Source organism: Rhamphochromis sp. 'chilingali' (assembly GCF_963969265.1).
Source record: "Rhamphochromis sp. 'chilingali' genome assembly, chromosome: 2".
Taxonomy (NCBI): domain Eukaryota; kingdom Metazoa; phylum Chordata; class Actinopteri; order Cichliformes; family Cichlidae; genus Rhamphochromis; species Rhamphochromis sp. 'chilingali'.
In genome coordinates this window covers 18652339-18671891 of record NC_137930.1, presented here as the reverse complement: position 1 = coordinate 18671891, position 19553 = coordinate 18652339, and the positions used below count along the sequence as shown (strand labels likewise).

The following is a 19553-nucleotide window of genomic DNA, read 5'->3' as shown; positions in this document are numbered from 1 at the left end:
ACATGCATATAATATCATGTTCTTTCGCTCCTACATTAATATTACAAAGAGCAAAGTGCGCACACTGGCCACTGGCAGTCGAGCATCATGTTTCAGTTGCATTATGACAGGAGGCTTAGGCTTACCTCTCCAGAATGGGAGCCATCAGGCACTGTAGGACCTTCTGGGGCAGGTGGTAACAACATTGGGGTGAACATCTAGACAGATTTTTAAAAAGCGCAACAGAAGAAGTTTGGATAAGTAGAGCTGTTGCTTTGTACTTATTGATGACTGCCTTACATTCTTTCTCAGTATGCTGCTTATGTTTTGTCTTTTTAATGCATTTTTTCACTTATCTTTTAAAAATGAAGAACAGGAGTAAAGTTCATGATTATAAAGAATGATGAGGATTACTAGTAAAGAGTAGAGATACCTGTGGACCAGCACTGGTGTTTGGTGAGTTCTGCTCCTGATTGCCTCCTTCACTGCCTTCCAGAGGTTGTTGATCATTGGGAGCTAATCCAGGGATACAAATAAACATAGAATTACTTCAATCTTTAAAAGCAGAAAATCCTCTACAGCCACCAAATGCTGCTGGTGAATACAAGTTATTATGCCATCTTGCACATGACACACACCTGAGCTAGGCACAAACAGGTTAGTAGGAATAGGCATTGGTGCCAAAGGAGCAAAGATGTCCGCTGGAGCAGGAGCTGGACCGCCAGGTTTAGCAGCTCTGCTGGGGTTCAAAACATCCACGTATCTACTCTTTGTGCCTGAGAGGGAACAAACACATCTGAGTTAAAAGCGCCCTATAAGAGAAGACATGCTTCTACTTTTAGATGCATTATGCAAGGCGAAGGATGAGGTTTGTTTAGCCAAAAGCCACTCTGAGTAATCCTCATCTCACCTGCCTTCCTGGAAAACATGTTGACAGGAGGAATACTACTCGGTGGTGCAGCAGGCCCTCCAGGACCAGGAACTTGAGGCATCTTGGGGAAGACAGAGGGTGGTGGCGGAGGTGGCTTGCTCTAAAAGTTTAGAAGAAAAACTATTAGAAGTGTTCAATTTGTAAGAATTTCAGGCTTTCTGCACACTACAGGTCCAGCCTGGAGAACACATTTTCAATTTTACAGACCTCCTCCTCAGGCTCGTTCAAGTCGACCCATCTCTGCTTCTTTTCATCCCACACAATCTGACAAAGATCACAGCACTCTCATATTGGCCGCATGTACAAACAAGTGTATGAAATTTGTAGAACAGGTAATGTAAACAAGAAAAAAAAAAAAAAAAAAAAAAAAGTGAACGTGTAAAAGCTATAACTTACAGACTTATTTTTGTCATCTGGCAAGTGAGCTTCATTCTTTCCTTTCCCAATGATCCAACCCAGCCAGCCAACCCCTTTCTGTGTGTGTAAAGATAATAAGTATTCTACTTAGCACAGTGACCACAGTGCACACTGAAAACCTGAGAGCCAGTATGTAAAACTGAACCTTTTTTGGAGAGTCCTTCTTGACTTTCTTGGCCTCTTCTTTAATGGGCTGCTCGGGGATTGAGGGTGGAGGTGGAGAGGCTTGCACCACAGTTGAGTTGCTCCGCTCTCTTCCACCAGAGTGAGTAGAAGACTCCGAGGTGGTACGGGAGCGGCGTCCTGATGACTGGATGACGGAAAATACCAGAAAACACAGATATAAATGAAATGCATAGACCTCCAGATACAACCTCTTTTAATCATCATATAATTTTTTTTAACTTATTACACAGGGATGGTGTTTTATAAATACTGACTTGATTCCTGATATCTTTTTATCTGTTTTAGGAAAACACATACAAGTAAAACATCAAAATATTGATTAATTTCTAATTTCTCAACAAGAAAATCTAAATGTGTTTTGAATGTGTGCCCCTCTCTTATGTCGTATATATTCCTCCTGTTTGTTATTTATTTGTTCTGTCTTAATATTTCTATTGTATTCCTGCACAGTTTGTGTGAAGCACCCACAATTTTTTTATACCTGTACAAAGACAACAAAGGGCTATTCTATACTGTTCTAAAAATCTATTGTTAAATAGATGGGGTATGTCAGAATAAAACTACTAGGCCTAGATTTAAGTTCTTCCAGGATGTCTTGGTGAAAACATTTATTCCAATGCAGATAATGGGCTAAATCAGATTTTTTTTGTTAAATGAGAATATTAGAAGCAACAAAGTAAACCTAGCAGCAAAAGCTGCATTCTGGGAAATGCAGACAGCAGGTTTTAACTTTGCTATAATCTCTTGATCTTCATCTTAGTTTTTAAAAACTAATCAGGCCTACTTTTTAAGCAAACTGTAGTGATTTGGGGACATTTTACAAAAAAATCTAAAGCCAACCTAAAAATAATGTCTTGTATACAATTAGCAGCGTTGCCTTGTTTCTGAGCGGATATGCATAGACAGCCAGTCTTTTATTGCTCATTTTCAGTTCTGATAATGACTAATATAAACTAGAACTGGACAAATTAAGTAGAATTACACATGCTAGCAGTTGAAATTAGAGATGGCACGATACCACTTTTTTTTATGTCCGATACAGATACCGATATCATAAATTTGGATATCTGCGATATGAATCCGATACAGTGTTTTTTAATCAACAAAACTGTTTTTTTTTTTTTTAAATATCTTGCTGCATTTTGTATAAGTTCATACTCAAGTTTAAAACAACAACTACACTAAAGCTATTCTGTTATACCTGTATGCAAAAAAAAAAAAAAAAATTTCATAGTTCAGCAATACTGATCAATCTAATAAACTTAAACCTACACCATCCTCCCTATTCTGGTATTTTAAAGAGTACTTAGCATATATATTAAGCAACCTAACTAATAGGGTTCCAACTCCCAGCAACAACAAAAATAAAAATTAAAAAAAAAAATAGGGAACCACCCCTCACGCTCCACCTCATGATGCTTAATCGACGTAATCAACCTTAATTTGATGCAGTGGGGGGGGGGGGGGGGGGGGGGGGGGAATGCACAGAAATCAATTATTTTTCAAGAAATATTAAATAGATTCAACATCTTTCTTCAACAAAATTGCAGACTGCACAGATGGTACCTTCCCAAAGGAAAAAGTACTATAGCTTACTAGGGTATATATTAGACTTAACAGTCACTATATACAGTAATTGACTTCTATTCATTTTACATCAAATTAAAACTTTGGGTGTAAGATTTGGATAATTATTTATTAAAAGCTAGACATTTTAAATGAGAATAAGAAAGAAAAGTATGTCTTTGTGCCCCCTTTTCCCTGTTAATGCCCTATCGGCCCCCCTGGCTAAACTTTGCTAGATCCACCCCTGCACAGTTACAGCCGTCAGCTACGTAGAAAAAAATCCTCGAGTAGAAAGTAATATTAAATAAATTCTAACAACAGCTTATCAAGCTTAAACGTGCTGCTGTTGTTCAGCCGCTGGTTTCCTCTTTCTGGTGCAAAGTGGGCCAAAAACAAACCAGAGAGATGGACTCGCGACAGAAAAGCCGATCAGCTGATCGTTAAGCAGTTTCATGATTGAAGTAGCAGCAAGAAGAGGCAGTCGCTTGTTAAGCTTAACGCAGGAATGCTTTACAAACATTCAGAGATGGACTTACACACTTGCTTTACTTCTCTCGGGGATAACTTTGTCGGAGATGAAATGCCGGGTTGCTAGCGAAGCTCCAAATGCTATCCAGACCACCGACAGGTCCCGCATGCCACAGCCACTCTATCACGTGATGCATACTGCTCCGACGTGCTAACGTTCTGAGGCGAGTTACGGCGTGTTGCAAGTTTTGTGAGGTGCTTTCGTGATATTTAATGGATCGGATTACATTTTTTATTTTTCTCCGATATCCGATCCAGTAATTAAGGTCAGTATCGGACCGATACCGATACGTAATATCGGATCGGTCCATCTCTAGTTGAAATACAAACATACCAAATGCAATGACGATTGTGAAGTAGTCCGAGGTCTCCCGTGACCCTGCAGAAGTAAACATTGTATAAGGCTCTTTACAAAAAATAAATAAATAAAAATTAGCAGATACCGACCATCTTAGCCATCTGATCATAGAAGTCCTTCTGAGGAGTCAGTGAGGTCCTACGTGGTGAGGATGGCATTGACTGGATGTTCGGCATCTCTACTGGGGACCGCGGTGGCTGTTCTACAGGTGGCATGTGCCCAGGAGAAGGGGGCATGTGCGGAGGCATGTGCTGAGGTTGGAAAGTGGGAGAAGCAAAGCCAGGACCCTGTGGGGGGTAGTTTGGGAAGGGAATCTGGGCTTGTGGTCCGCTAGTGGGGACCGGATAGTACTGGGGCACATCACTGGAAGGCGAGAACTGAGGAGGAGCCATTCCATCTTGGAGAATGAAAGTGGAAGCTAAAAGAGAATACAACAGATGAGATTTGATGTATTTTAAATGTACCTGACATTTCAGATAAATAAAAAAAAATGCACCAAAGGCCCCCTAAAAACAAACAAACCTGGAGGCATCAACTGGACTCCCTGTGGTGGAGACCCAGGCAGTAATGAGCTCATGAGTGGGTTATCAGGGGCTGGGTTATCTAGCGACATGCTGTTTGGTGGGCTCGGATGGTCCAAGTCAGAGCTAGGGCTGCTGCACTCAAACTGTATCGGAGTTGTTCTGTCTGCATTGTACGTAATCAGACCCGTCTAAGAAACACAAAGCATCAAACATTTGTTTGATCGACACAAACTATTAAAAATGTTCACATAATTATTATACACAGCCTAATTTATTTATTTTTTTTTCTATTCAGAAGAAAAGTTTACACAACCTCCCTATATGACAACTGCTTATGTCACAACAGAACTAGAGTACAATGTTTTTCCTTCTCCTCACTTTCATCTGTCCATCCAGCTGTCTCAGGCGAATCAGCCATTCCGGCTCAACGAACAACTCCTGCTCTGGTTTCTCCTTCAGTTGTGGATCGAAGAACCGCAGCTTTTCAGACATCTGTTGGCAAACAGTGTAACAGTAACCTTTGTCTGAATGCAACGCTGCAAAGTATTTAAGTGACTATATTTAGGCAAAAATCACAGCTAAAGAGGAGAATAAGTGTATACCTGTATGATCTGACTGATGAAAACGGGGGAGTAGTAAGAAGGCTGCACGAGGACGGTCTTCGAGATAACTTCGCAATAATGGAAGGCCTGAGCGCTCAAGCCTGCCTCAGCCAAGCGGCATGCATAGATCAATTTAAACACCTAATGAGAAACAAGAAGAACAGAAGAGAGTGATACTTCTTAGTAATATAACATGATAAACATCACTGTAAATAATGCAGTCGTGTATAAAGTTCTTGGTTTATACATATTATTTATTGGTTTGTCAACTGGTTTAAAAAAAAAAAAAAAAAAAACTCACTTGGAAATTTGGCAGCGAACAAGGTTGGGAGCCTAGAGACTGAGCATACTCATAGGCTTCAGTCCTTTGGATTGCTTCATTAGTCGCAAATTGAGAAAAGGGCAAACTGAAAAAACAAAGATGAGGTTACACATGTTTACTATAAAATGTGAGGACTTAAATTTAACATCTTGGAGCTACGTGGGTGTGGTTATTGCATTAACCTGTGGTTGGAGCCAATCAGGACCATCTTTGTGCTCTTCTTTGTGAAAACGCCAAGACCAACTTGAGCCATCAAATAACAGAAGTGTGCTGCATCAACCAGGCCCTTCGAAGCTGGCGTGAGACAAAATGAGTGCAGACAGAGTTTAAGGGTGCATGTTTGTTGCCAGCGCTCTTGATTACTGAATTCTTGACAAAACCCTACCAAGTGTGTCGCCCATGGTGGTAATTGTGCGAGTATCCAAATCCAGGGTGTGTGTGAGGTTTGACAGCACCATGGCCAAATGAGGACGCCAGTCTCCCCACTTCTCCTCCCCGCAGCACTGTGTGGGAACAAGACATATGTTAGCCAGGGCAAAATAAACACGCCTTTTTTTTTTTTTAAAACAAGTGTCTAAAGCTACAGTACATACTGGAAGCGATTTATTGCCACCAGAGAAAGTGAATGATATTTGGCACCTTCAAGTGACTACAGGTGAAGTGGGTAGGACCTGCAATAAGCTTTCAGGCAAGTGACTGAAGAGACTACCAATGAGAGTGAAGAATACCATTGAATGATATATGGCCTGCTAGTAAATATATTAGAGGGTCATCTAGGCAATCGGAGCCTGTCCACAAGTGACTGAAACACTTCCAGTGTGTTTGGAGGAGGGTAAAACAACACTTACGGTGGCTGACGCAGGCATCCTCCCCGACATCAGCTGGTATACTGTCTGAAGAGGGTCATTTATGGGCAAACTGTTAGCAAACCTACACAACAAAGACACACACACACACACACACACAAAATAATATAATAACAATCATAGAACAAATAGGACCAAAGTTAATTATTCTCACATCTGATTTCTTTACCTCGTCATGACTCGGGCATGAGTCCTGTTGTCCATCTTACTGGCCAATAGCAGGGCATGGCCCCAGAGACCTCCCTTCATGGCTGCTTCTAGTGCATCCTAATTCAACAACGTTCAGGTATTTAAAATCTTGCAAGTTAATACCTCATACTGCATTTCTTATGTACAATTTTACCTTCTTTCGGCCAAACAGCAGCAGCTCCCTGAAGCGTTCTGTTTCTTTGCCAAAATTTTCTGGGACAGTCATGAAAGTGTCCGACAGTAGAGACAGTGGTCCGGCTCCAGGCTCTTCCTCGGCTCTCGCCAGTGGCTCGTTATTAAAATCAATCAAGTTGGCTTCATTAGGACTCTTGCCGGGAAGCCAGACAGAGCGATGCTCCTTCAGCAAGAGGTCAGCAATATCTGTGCCCACAACAGTCTGAGGAAACAGTACGAGTTAAAACGTTGTCTCACGCAAATGTGAAAAGCCACAGTCTTGCCTTAATTTCAATGTATGGTAAGTTTAGTGGTGCCTGCACAGTCTTACCCCATTCTGTCTACATAGCAGCATGATGAAGTCCCAGAGGAGGCGGGCAGAGTCTCTGTCTAAGAGGTTGTTATCACGGGAACACTCCAATGCTTTGTTCTGGGAGAATTTAATCACGTCCACCTTGTGAGTCTCTTCCCTGATGGACAAGATGCAATATTAAAACAGAAAAGCAGTCAATGATGCATTCAATATAAATAGGGAGTTTTAGGCTCTGGCTAGGAATTAGATTTATTTCATTGCTGTTACGGCCCTGGCCATAAGCTGAATCCTGGTGGCCGTTTTAGGTTTTTTCTGTCTGTCTTTAAGAGGCTCTTCAGGTTCTTCCTAATTGGAAAGCTGGCTGCTGCTGATTGGCTTCTTGATCATGTGGCTGCTTTGAAAATCCCTCACCAGCAGTTCTCCCGGGGCAGCAACTGACAGCAGCAGCAGCAGACCCGACCATGGCCTCCAAAACCCTCTGTGATTTTTGTGCTTTCCTGATTGAGCTTTGTAAATAAATAGATTATGGATCACATGTAAATAGGGGCACCGTTTTCTCCTGTTTATTCAGTTAGGGGTAGCACCTGTCGTTTGTTTGGTTTGTGTTTCACCTAGGTTTTAGGTAGCACCTCCCTTTTTGAATGTTTGTTATTTTGGCGTTTGTTCACCCCAGAGTTAAGCTTTCAGTTTGGACAAAACAACCTTTCACTTGAAATTTGGCTTCTGGGTATGGTTTTGGGGACAAGGGTGGCGTCACTTCCTTTTTGTCTACAGCTTTTGGTTGGCAGTTTTCTGGTAGGGTAGGGGGTATACTAGCCACAATGACTTTTGATGTGGATGGTTTTGCACAACGGCCCACCATGGATAAGTTGCAATGATGCACGAAGGCAGATTTGTTGTTGGTGGCTAATTTGTTTAATGTTAGTGTCCCCTTAAATGCACAAAAAGCAGAAATTAAGCAGTGTATGGCAGAGCAGCTGGTAGAAAAGGGGATAACTGCAAAGGTGAAACCTCGACTGGTTGATGCTTCTGAGAATTTGGTGGTGGATGTGGGAGCAGAAGCTGCAGCAACCATCCCACAAGCTGTCAGTGGATGGATGACACTGGGGCGGAGGCTCCTGCTGCCATTTAGGTCCCAAACATTGAACCAGCCGGTCAGTTACAGGCAGGAATGGTTACAGAGGATATCAAGCTCGCCCTTTGCCTGAAAGAGGTCGAGCTTGAGACTAAAGCCAAAGAAGCTGAGCTTATGCATCCCCGCGTAAGGGCTATGGAGCTGGATCCTTCCCAGGAACACAATGCTATGTCTACCCCGTGAGCAAAACTTCCGAGACATTCTCCTCTGACCAGTTCAATGCAAGTAAACAAGTTGCCTTAGGGTCACCTTTCAGAGAAAGTGAGGTTGATTCTTACTTTAACGCCTTTGCATCACAACCACTTTAAAGTGGCCCAGTGGTTAGCTGCGAGTAAAGTGAAGGATTTTATTAGCTAAGAGAATTCGTCCTATTGGAAGAATTCAAAATGTGTCTCCCTGAGAATGTTGTTGTGTATCTCAATGAGCAAAAGGTGGTTTCTAAAGCTGCTGTTCTCACAGATGAGTTTTCGTTTTCAGCTGTGCACCATGAAAAGGTTTCTCCTAAGTGTCAAACGCGCCCTGATCTAGTTCCCATGACTCGTCGTGAATACTTTTATTGCCGTGACACTGGACATCTCATTGCTAATTGTCCGTTGCTTCGCCGCAAAGAGCAAGCTCAAACCTCGAAAAAGACAAAAAGTGTTGGTTTCGTTCGGTCGGTGTCCGCTCCTAATCCCGTCAGTGATGAACCAGGAAATGACTGCCTTGACAGCAGTTACTGACCTTTCATTTCAAAAGGGCTCGTCTCACTGAGTGGGAAAGAGGAAGATAATGTGCCGATTGCAATTTTGCACGACACTGGGGCTACCCAGTCTCTCATTTTGGAGAGCGTGGTGCTGACGCTCTCGTATGAGGAGTGAAAATGAGTGTGTTATGGGCTCAGATCGAGAAAACACTAAACACCACTAATTTGAGGGATTTTCTTTCTCCCAAGTACTGAAAACTCAGTGTAACCACCTCTGAAGTTTTCTGATCAGTTTGTTTGTGCAGTGCATTGTCTGAATAGTAGCATGTTTTGTGCTTGGGGTCTGCTCTGTCTTGCTGCCCACAGTAACTGTCCAATCATGGCTGTGGTGCCCTTGTGGGATTAATAGGAATAGGCTGTAGGTTTTTTTTTTTTTTTTAAATGTACATATCTTCTTGTACTGAAGAGAATGAAGCTCTATCCCGACGTAGCTGAAGCTGTTATGTTCTTCTCGTCCAACTTGAAAAGCAGCTTTCAGTTTGGGGATGACTACTGTGGAGAACATGTCTGAACCACCCCACATAAAATCATCTACATGACATGCAAGTACCCCTGTCACCTTATAGAGATCATCTAGCCAGTAGAAGACAGCTGAATCTACTTTTGACACTGTGCCCCCCAGCTTCTGCATGGTTTCTTTCACCCAGTTTTACCTGCATAATGAAGCATCTGCCAGGCCATAAACACATTTATTCAATTTCATGTAGTTCCTTTGCTCTGTGCTTCTACCGGTGGTAACTGAGCCAGTTTACGCAGCTTAAATGTGTTAACGCCGCCATCATGATTAAGGCGATTAAATTTTTTTAACGTACTCAACCAGTCTAGCTTTGGGTACAATGCCCACTGGTGTTTCCTTGAGTGTGCACACCCACCTTGTTGATATACATTTCTGACCCTTGTCTTTCTCCTCTTTAAACACATCGTTTCTTTTCCAGTTGTCAAGTTCAGTTTGTTTGGCTTGTGAGAAGATGTCTTCCTTCACCACTAATCTTTCATCTCTGTCTGTGCATGACTTGGCATCTTCAGACGGTGTCACTTGGAGGTTGTTTATTTGCTGCACATTAATGGAACCCATGGATCCAGCAATTTCCTCGGGCTCACTGTACTCCATGTTGTACCACTTTGTGTTTCCCAGTGGCTTTTCCTGCTCGACTGATTATTTTTCCAGCATATGTTTGACCCGTTTCTTTGTCTGTGTATTTAATTATTTGTCCAACTTTAAGTTTTAGTCCTTCTATATCTGTGGTTGAGTGGGACAGTGTAGGACCTCTTTCTCTAGCTTGTACTGGATCACAGAAGGACTGTTTTCTGTAGTACCAAGCAGTTCATTTTTTGTTGATACCATCTCCTCACGTTTGCTTTCAAAAATCGTGTTCCTCACCAAGTACCACTGCTGGGGTCTTTAAAAGATTTTCATCTGTTTTAATCTGATTTTCCTCTTCAGTTTCTTCCATTTTCACTTGTGGTTCATCCACTTTTCTGAGCCTAGACTGGTGTACTCTGACATAGGTTCCTCCACACCTGGCAAATATTACTACACCTTGGCCAATGACCACACCTGGACCTTTCCACTCATGACAATCTCTCCTTTTATAATGGACTTCGGCCCCAATTTCATATTTGTCAACAATGGATTGCAGCTGTTTGCGAAAAGCTCTTCGTATCTCTCAGAGCATTCAGCTTTCAATGTTAGTCCAATAATCAAAAAATTGACATTAGAAGTCCAACTTTAATGGTCGCCTTCCTTTGCACAACCACCGAAAAGCCAACCCTCCAGACTTCTACTCCCCCCTTTTCCACCTGCGTGTAGCCACCCCCTCCACAGGACACTTGTGCAGTAGGTTACATACATCTTAACACAAAGAAGGTAGAATTCCCTTACTTGACAAGAGGTCCAGGGAAACCTCGCAGTTCTGCCTGATCAGTGGTATCCTGCAGCATGGTCTATAAATACAGGCAAAGGATATAATAATTCTTCAGATGTCCTTCAGATTATGGTCACACACACACACACACACACACACACACACACACACACACACACACACACACACACACACACACACACAGAAGCATTCAGTCTAAGTTTACGGGCAAATGCTAACAGTTACTTCAGGGCTTCTATCAGAAGATAATGGATATCATCAATACTGTTCCATCTGCTCGTCATTTTTTATGAATGAAGATAAATTCAAATTAACAAGAAGTTAAATCACTGTTAGACAACAGCTGATGGTTTTGAGACTGCATTCTAGCTAATGCAATCTCTCTTTTGCCCTTCGCACAGGATGTTTACCTGCATACTGCTCAAAGGTTATTGCTCAGTATTACTGGGACTATGAGCAGACATCTCGTCTCTTTCCTACTTTATGGGAAAAGCTGTCTGAATCAACCCATACAATCTAGTGGTCTTTAAGTGTCAGTGATTTCAGATCATTTAGTGTTGTACATTTAACATTTTGTGTCTGCTATAGTAAATCCGCCATAATCTTAATGAGATAAATAATGGGAAATAGAAAAAAAGGAAGAATTTTTTCCTTAAAAGACACACAGCTCATTAGTTTTAGTGCTGCTTATTTTGCTAGGTTTATTGAAACCGGAGTAATACAGTTTCAGGAACATCTTCCAAAAGACCCAAAATAAACAAACAAAAAAAGCCAACCAAAAAACAAAACAATATATCAATGAAATATGGTCTGTTAAAGCCATACCTCAAGGTTGTGGATGTCAACTAAAGCAGGCTGTCCTGCTGAGGGCAGATTTGGCAGAACCTGAACAAGATGTCCACCAGGTCCAAAACGAGCACAGCGGTGTGGTATGGTGAACTTTTCTGGGGTTGCAGGACGAGGAGGGGCTAGAGGAGAAAAAAAACAAAGAGAATCAGACCATTCAACTCAGCTAAGGACCCTTAGAAATGAAAAAAATGCTTCAAAGAGTGATGCAGCACTTACGCTGCTCAGGGGCAATCCAGGTGCTTTCGGTGGTATACCCAGAGGGATAGTACTGGCTATAGTTGTGAGATGCATCAGTCTGATCTGGGTACTGCCCATAGGAGTAATCCACAGCCAGAGTGGATGATGTGTTATCATATGTTGCTGACACCAAGTCAGGCTGGCTCCTGTACACTTGGCTCTGTAACAAAGAGAGAATTATTATTTATAATGCAAATGAAACATTAAAAAAAAAAAAAAATACATGGAAAAAGAATTTGTAAATTAATTTTTGCTTTAACAATATTTCTACAGTGATTACTCATAAATTTTGGCCTGGTCTCCATTTGTGGTTCAGCCAGATAACTGCATACACAGAATACTTGTGAGACATATGTGGGGGAAAAAATTGCCTGTTGCGATCGTGAGCTGAAGCTACTCCGTCTGCTGTGGTGACTGTGGGAGCTGTGGACTGACTGTTCACTGTGGACACTGCGCCGGTCAAAGTCATCACCATAAGCATCTCCCTGACGACGGTAGTCCTCATCAAAGCTAGCATCGTAACCAGGATAGTACTGCCACTGGTCCTCATAGCCAGCCTTCCTGTGAGTGAAATGTTGTAAATTGAATTTAGATTTTCTTTTTCCATGAGACACGCATGAACAATAACACTTCTTACACTGCCTTTTATTACTCACTGTAAATGTACATTAATATTATAACAACTCCATGATGTCCAAACAGTATTCTCTGCATACCTGGTAGGATACATAGATTGATTGCTGTAGCTGTCTCCCCTTCTGCTATCATCATAAGCCCAGTAGGACTGGTCATAGTATCCTCTATATCTGGGGTCATAGTGGCCATAGTATCCTTTACGCAGAAAATATGAAACGGAGACAGGGAAAGACATGAATTAAGAAAAAAATAAATAAATAAATATTCAAAGCTTTCAACACTATGAGCTACGAGCCATACCTCCAAAGTACTTGGCATAATTTGCATAATAATCACTATAGGCACTTTGGTTTGCTCTGTGGTAATCCTCGTGATAGCCTTGCCTTAAGGGGAGAGAAAAAAAACAATTCAAAGATAAGGTAATGATGAATGAAGTAGTACAATGTATTAACACAGATTTTTTACATCCAACAAAACCAACATCACAGCAGGGAAGTCTTTAACTTGCAAAATCCTCTTAAGATACTTAAAAACTCAATTTATAAATCAGAAACACGTGAAAAGACAGTACACACCATTCAAGTAATCTTGTGAGTTTCACTAACCTGGATGATGGCCTGTCAGAGTACTGGCTGGCTCTAGAGTTAGGACGCTCCGGCTGAGGCTCTCTGTACTGGTAGTTTGTATCACGATAACTTTGGGTCTGCCCCTCATATCTGCCATACCAAGGATCTACTCTGTTCCTGTATGGTCCTGCCTAAGAGATAAGAGCACCAATAGAAATTGGGAAATAAATATTCACATGCTAGGTTAAATAAAAGGACACCTTATACTTACTTGATAATATGGCTGTGCTCTAGGATCCCCAGATGGAGGTGGGTATTGGCCAGAAGGATATGGTGCTCTGCTATCTGGGTAGTCTCCATAATTATTATAATAGCCACTATACATCTGACCCGGCGCTGGTGGAGGCCCATAGCCTTGATGGCTTCCTGCAGAGGACGGTGGGCGAGGTGGCTCCGCAGGAGTTGTCTGTGGAGCCCCTGGAGGACCTTGAGGCCCAGGAGGAGGAGCATTTCCTGCAGATGGCCCCTGTATTGGAGCAGGATACTGGTAACTGGGGGGTTGTGCTCCACTCGCTGTAACAGGAGGAGCATCTTTTTGTCCGTGCTGTGCAGCCTGAGAATCTAATACCTTAGGAGGTTCTGCTGGGGGCTGCTGGGTGTTTGGAGCCGTTTGAGAGGGTGCTGGTGGTACCTGTGTGGTAGATGAAGAAGTTGGAGTCTGGACAGAGGCATTCCCTTCCACTTTTAGAGCATCTTTGGTGACCTGTAGGTAAAATCCATTACTAGATTGTGGAGACTCGTGAAGAGAGGAAGGGTGTCCAGAAGCCTGGCTCTGGGCTTGTGATTGGTGCATAGAAAAATCAAGCAGTTCATAATTTGATGGCTGATTATGATTAGAGGAAGGATCATTCACAAGAGAAGTTTGCAGATTAACTTGGAGAGCAGAGTTACTCTCTCCAGCCACTGATTGACCCCTTGAAAGAGGAGGGCGGACAGGCTGGGGATGCGGCGATGCTGTGATTTCTGATGTCGTAGCTGCTGTGTTGTCTCGAGTCAGATTGAGTGGACTCTGATTAGAAGCCGAAACACTGAAGCTCAGGATTCCAGGAGAAAAAAGTGGATTTTGATTACATGTTACTGAAGCTGGTTGGGAGGTAGTGGGACCCTGCCCCTGTGCAATCAATCTCACAGGTGGGGTAGTTTCCCTAAGGCTACTTTGAGTGGCTGCTTGAGGAGTGGTACTAGGGGGAATCACACTGTAATTGGACACTGGCGGGGCAATGAAAACAGGTTGGTGAAGCGAGCCAGACACAAGGAGAGATGCATAGCCCAGGTTGCCTTGAGAGTCACTTGGCTCTGCCTCACTCACCTTTGGCGGGTTCTCTAGATTCTCTGAGTGCTGATGCGAAGGTGGCTGGGTTCTTTGGGAGGGCTGCAGGTCCAGTGGACCATCCTCTGGAGGTTGGATAACATCAGCACTTGGCTCTCGTAATGGGGCAAGAACTATTGGGGCAGCAGGGGCGAGGAGGATGTTACCGCCCAAGGTCGTAGGATCATTCTGAGCCCACAGAGTAGTGGCAGGACTCTCACAGGGCTGATTAACTCCATGAGCACGGGATGAAGGTCGAGAGTGAGAATAGACCACTGGGTGTGTCAAAGGAGGTACGGCACCTCCAGCACCTGCAGGCAAAGGGTGACCTGAGCCATAAACATTTTCCATATTGTCTGGTGGCTGCTCCATATTACCTGGTGTACAATCTGCACCCCCTTCTGCTACCATTTTAGCCCTGTCAACCTCAGCAGGACGCACCCCGACCCCATGTGAGCGCACAGGTTCGAAAGAGCTGTTAGCACTGGCCTGAAAGATACCGGTTGGTTTGGGAGGGCTAGGCGTGGGGGGCCACATTTGCTCCAGAGAGCTCTGCTGTACACCCACATCTCCAGCTGGAGAAGTGTCAATCTGTTCAAAGTAGCCTCCAGCTGCAGCTGCAGCGACAGGCTGATTAGGATCATCAGAGAGTCGTGAGCTTTCCTGTTGAATAAAGGTGCCCACCACCCCCTGATGTCGACGAGTGCCTGTTCCACTCCCATGGCTCATGTTGCTGTAGTTGGACGACACACTGGCAGATCTCATTGGTCTGGGAATTGAATCTGGAGTCTCCAGGTTGGGTCCAGTTTCAAACTGCTCAGCACTGTGGGGTGCAGTAGCAGCAGTATTACTATGGATTTCACTGGGTAATACTTCTTGGTTTGGAACACACTCCAAATTCTCTACATGGTCAAACTGTGAATCCGATGGCTTCTGAGCATTTCCCTGTGATGGTTGATTGCCATCGATCATGTAAGGTACTTGTGAGTGATCTTGAAGAAAAGCTCCTTGGTAATCTGAAGAAACATCTGCATGACTACTGTGTGCCTGCTGGTTGTTGTGAAGTTGAAAAGTTCCAGCAATACCATTTACTGCCTTATTTCTCTCTGCAGACAGCGTTTCCTCATTTTCCACATCATTGTCTTTGAAGAACATTGAAAGTGTACCGGATTCCTGGTAATGTGGAAGTGGGGCTGGGACAGTACTAGAACTAGGCCCAGGCCCAGTACTGGTTGCAGGCTGAGATCCAGCAGCGTCAAGAAGGGGCTGAGGATGACCCATACCAGTACCCATTTGATGGTAGCCCGAGTCCTGTGGGGGCGGGTTAAACCAAAGATCTGGTGCAGCAGAGCTCTGACTGAAGTAACTCTGTGTTTGGAAATGGGAATTATGCTGTTGGGGACCATTTGGGTCTGGCCACTGAGAAGTAGGAGGTTTTAGTGGATTTTGAGACGGAAGAGAAGCCTGATTCTGAAGATGTGCAGGTTGGGTCGGAGGGGTAGGGGTGTTGTGAAGGGGTGATGGGCTGTGGGAGGGGTACATCTGGGTTTGTGGAGGCATATAAAATGGCTGTGGTACAGGGTCACTAGTAGGCTGGAAATAGTTCTGAACTGATGGGGGGCGACTTCCGTGATCAGGGGCCCACTGGGAAGAGGAGGTGGTGACCGGTGGCAGTGGCTGGAAGGGCACTGGCAGAGGACCAGACTGTCCTTGAAATTCAGGGTTCAAAGGTGTCTGACTAGGTTCTGAGGCTGTAGCCATAGGTGCTGACTCTGTGGATGCAGATGGTATCTGTTCTCTTGAATTAAAATATCCCTGTTCATTATGTGAGGATACGTATCCAGTTGGACCAAGGGGTGGTGTACTGTGAGGGTTGAAGAGGGTCACTCCAGAAGCAGCAGCTGTGGCACCCTCCAGTGTCTGTGGTTGCGGAGGCAGCCCTGAGCCAGGTTGAGGGTACATGGCATTAGATGGTGTTTGCACTGGTGCAGGGTTGCTGTTAGATACTGTTGGGAGGCCACCTGCAGCCATAGGGGGAGGAGCTCTACTAAAAGCAAAAGGGTCTGTCATGGGTTGAGCAACAGGAGGCATTGTGGCAGGAGCTGCAGCAGCATGCTTGTAAGGCCTGGTCCTGCGGAACATATTGGGCCCAGAAGGAGGAGGGCCAGAGGCTCCTGGTCGTCCAGTCCGGGGAGGGGGCTGCATGTCCGCAGAGTTAACAGGTCCGAGGACCAGGTCACTCTAAGAGATCTCACTGAAGACTGAAGTCAGGCGTAGCTGAATAGAGACAAGAAAGAGGAAGTGATTAACAAAAAGCCCTGCCTCTTTGGGATACTTTACCACACCTTTGTTTGCATTTTAGCCTGTGGTCCTATTCAAACCAAACGTACAACATGGCAAGTTCTACATCAGCCCTCAAGATGCTGTGGTGGGTAAATACATATAGTGCTCAATTCAATACAACACACTTGATTTACTGTAATGCATACTTGGTATACTAGTATACTATCTACTGTTAATTAAATGGTCTGTAGAGCATTTGATGGTCATCTTACTGGTAATATATTATGAACCAAAGCACTGATGTAAGTCTATACACTTGTATAGTGTATATCACCCAGGTGAGGAAAATATAATATATGAAATTTATGAAAATTTCCTTAAAAAAATAAACAAAAACAGGAAACTTAAATTAACATCACAGATCTCATGGAGGCTGCAAAGTTGAGTAGCTAAATAGTTTCTTTAAAAAGAAAAAAAAAAAGCACCTGCTTTTGCGTCAAATGCAGCTTTTAGCAGAAAGTCAAACTGAACTGCTCTACTGACAAGAGACCACAGTGCCATTGCATCTATAGTTGTTTCTTGAGTTCAGGTAAGGATGAAATCAGCCAAACAGGGGTGGAAGCTATGATTAAAATTATTTACACTTAGCATTAACTGGTAACTGTCACATGAGTCGTGCCACTACCCTTGTACAACATGTGTACACTTTTCTCAGTTGAAATGCAAAAGTTAATAGTGGACAGTCATTTAAATCACGCCACTACGTAGTATTAAGATCAAGGCCATGTATATTATTTGTCAAACAGAGATACTGAGCGTGTCTCAGTAGGAAGTTGAGTCAAGCTAACACGGCCTGTCAATAAGCATTTCAAATGCTAGATGTTTGGAGAGAAAGAAGACACGGAACTAATGTAACGTAGGGAAGTACATTTGGCCAGACGGGCTCTACCGGGGAGATCCCGGATCTTCCCGGCGCTCTAGGATATAAATTTACCAAGAGCCGTTGCACCCTCTTAAGCTTCGTATCGTTAGCACCGCAGATCTGCCAACTTAGAAAAGTCACAAAGTTAGCGTTGTTAGACATACGCTCCCTACTTCTTATCACTACTTGCCAGTTGTTCCAATATAGATGGCTGCTAAATCTCTTTGGTCTGGCACGACATTGAGATAGTGTTACACATTAAGCGACAGTCGGGTAAAGGTCCGGTGATTGGTACAACAGCTAACGGGAACCGTTCGGTGCTCCGTATGTCCCAAACGCCGGAGCCAGCAAATCACTAACATCTAAAGTCTGCCCGAATTCGTCCTTACACCAGCAGTTCTGTGAGTAACGAAAGGCGTAAAATTTCGGCACAAACTCAACATTGACATGGTTACACCGCGATAAGTTACAAGTCGCTGGCCACTCGTCGACCATAATTTAACAGGTTCACAGCCTGGTCAGCTAGCATTAGCACTGCTGCTTACTTAGCATTCCTGGCTAACTAGCCTGCGCTAATCACAAGGTAACAGTTCCCTGCCTGCCACAGACACCAGATTAAAACACCTAGAGTAAAACATTGTTAATTGTGTTGCAGATATACTCTTACCCGCTGTCGGAAATGTGTACAGAAATGAATAAATTCTTACAAGTATGCTGGAGTGTGACACACCGCCACCATCTTCAATGAACACATCCTACTAGGCTACGTGTACAAGCAGCGTCACGGGCCAAACAACGACTGCGTCGCAAGAGGGTGGGGGTTATTAAATACCCTTTCCGTATATTTATCATCAGATTCTTTTTGAGTGCAAAATTAATTGAAATATGGTATTTTGACGGCAATGCTATAATGAAAACACTAAATAGTCGTGTTTGACTTGGACATGGAAACTGCAACACAATTTTAATGCACTTAAAGGGGAATAAATAGGGACTCCAGATTCTAATAATGACATACCCTATGATATATCAAGTTCATGCTAAGCTATGTGTGCAATAAAAGACTATAACAGGCTGCTCGTGTTGTGTGAGGCATTATAATAGACTACCATAATAGACTATTTGTACCACTCAGTGTACAATTAAAGCATGCAAAACGGGTATTTGTCCACTGGGGAGCACTATCGTATCATCAACCTGAAAGCTTCTCGGATGAGAGGTGAAACGTCTTCAAGCAACTTAAAGAAGTCCAGACGCTTTTCTTTCCAAGCTCTTTAGACAACCTGAAATCCACTTGCTCCTTATTGGCAAAGTAGGTAGGAATGAGCCACCAAAATAAAATGATCTTCACTTGTTCTTGAATATTGTGGCATAGAGTGACAGTTTGTTTAAATACCCGGTTCCACTTTTTACAGATGTCAACTAAAGCTGAAGTATAGTGGGATTTGGTCTCGTTAAATCAAGTCAAGGAAGTCAGAGTAAGTCAAAGTCAACCTTATTGTCAGTTCTGCAACATATACAGAACATAGAAGAATTAAAAAAAATCCCCCAGCCACAGTGCGAAACTATAGTGAATCAAAAATAAGAGAAAATAGGGAGATATAAGAATATGACGTACAGGTATGAATATATATTATATCAAACTACAGCTCTGAATTGCATGAGATATATACAAGTAGTGCCATATATGTCTTAAAGTATATGAATTGTACAAGCATTCTTAAAGTTATATAGATTATTGCTGATTTTTGTATGAAAATATGAAGTATAATTGAATTACTAAAAAGTCTGTGTACAACATTACCGTTGAGACAACATCAGTATGGGACTGAATGTTTAGATAGCAGCAATATTCTCTTCTGCAACCATCAGTAGTAGTAAATATAAAGACTGGATTCAAGACACTTGTGTGCTGTCTTACTGTTGTCTTATTGGGAATGTTGTTGATTTTGAATGTGAACTTCCACAGA

At 43.1% G+C, this 19553-nt stretch overlaps 1 protein-coding gene across 3 annotated transcripts in view; it reads right to left on the bottom strand.

Annotated features, from left to right (window-relative positions):
- sec16a (SEC16 homolog A, endoplasmic reticulum export factor) overlaps positions 1 to 18388 on the bottom strand; it is a 21355-nt gene extending 2967 nt beyond the window's left edge. The window contains exons 1-28 of one of the 3 annotated variants that reach the window (XM_080863956.1): positions 18291 to 18388; positions 13281 to 16655; positions 13049 to 13200; positions 12744 to 12826; positions 12524 to 12638; positions 12179 to 12368; positions 11787 to 11967; positions 11547 to 11689; positions 10718 to 10779; positions 6974 to 7112; positions 6623 to 6865; positions 6449 to 6546; positions 6262 to 6343; positions 5799 to 5916; positions 5596 to 5707; positions 5393 to 5498; positions 5092 to 5232; positions 4868 to 4981; positions 4488 to 4677; positions 4055 to 4383; positions 3942 to 3986; positions 1473 to 1637; positions 1307 to 1384; positions 1118 to 1174; positions 890 to 1010; positions 618 to 755; positions 413 to 495; positions 126 to 197 (exon numbers count right to left, since the gene is read on the bottom strand). In XM_080863956.1, coding sequence (XP_080720082.1) covers positions 126 to 197; positions 413 to 495; positions 618 to 755; positions 890 to 1010; positions 1118 to 1174; positions 1307 to 1384; positions 1473 to 1637; positions 3942 to 3986; positions 4055 to 4383; positions 4488 to 4677; positions 4868 to 4981; positions 5092 to 5232; positions 5393 to 5498; positions 5596 to 5707; positions 5799 to 5916; positions 6262 to 6343; positions 6449 to 6546; positions 6623 to 6865; positions 6974 to 7112; positions 10718 to 10779; positions 11547 to 11689; positions 11787 to 11967; positions 12179 to 12368; positions 12524 to 12638; positions 12744 to 12826; positions 13049 to 13200; positions 13281 to 16583 — 6660 coding nt within the window. In that variant the 5' untranslated portion in view covers positions 16584 to 16655; positions 18291 to 18388. Of the gene's footprint in view, positions 1 to 125; positions 198 to 412; positions 496 to 617; positions 756 to 889; positions 1011 to 1117; positions 1175 to 1306; positions 1385 to 1472; positions 1638 to 3941; positions 3987 to 4054; positions 4384 to 4487; positions 4678 to 4867; positions 4982 to 5091; positions 5233 to 5392; positions 5499 to 5595; positions 5708 to 5798; positions 5917 to 6261; positions 6344 to 6448; positions 6547 to 6622; positions 6866 to 6973; positions 7113 to 10717; positions 10780 to 11546; positions 11690 to 11786; positions 11968 to 12178; positions 12369 to 12523; positions 12639 to 12743; positions 12827 to 13048; positions 13201 to 13280; positions 16656 to 18250 lie in introns of all 3 variants that reach the window. The other 2 variants (XM_080863957.1, XM_080863958.1) reach the window with 2 other exon arrangements.
- Positions 18389 to 19553: the final 1165 nt, after the last annotated feature.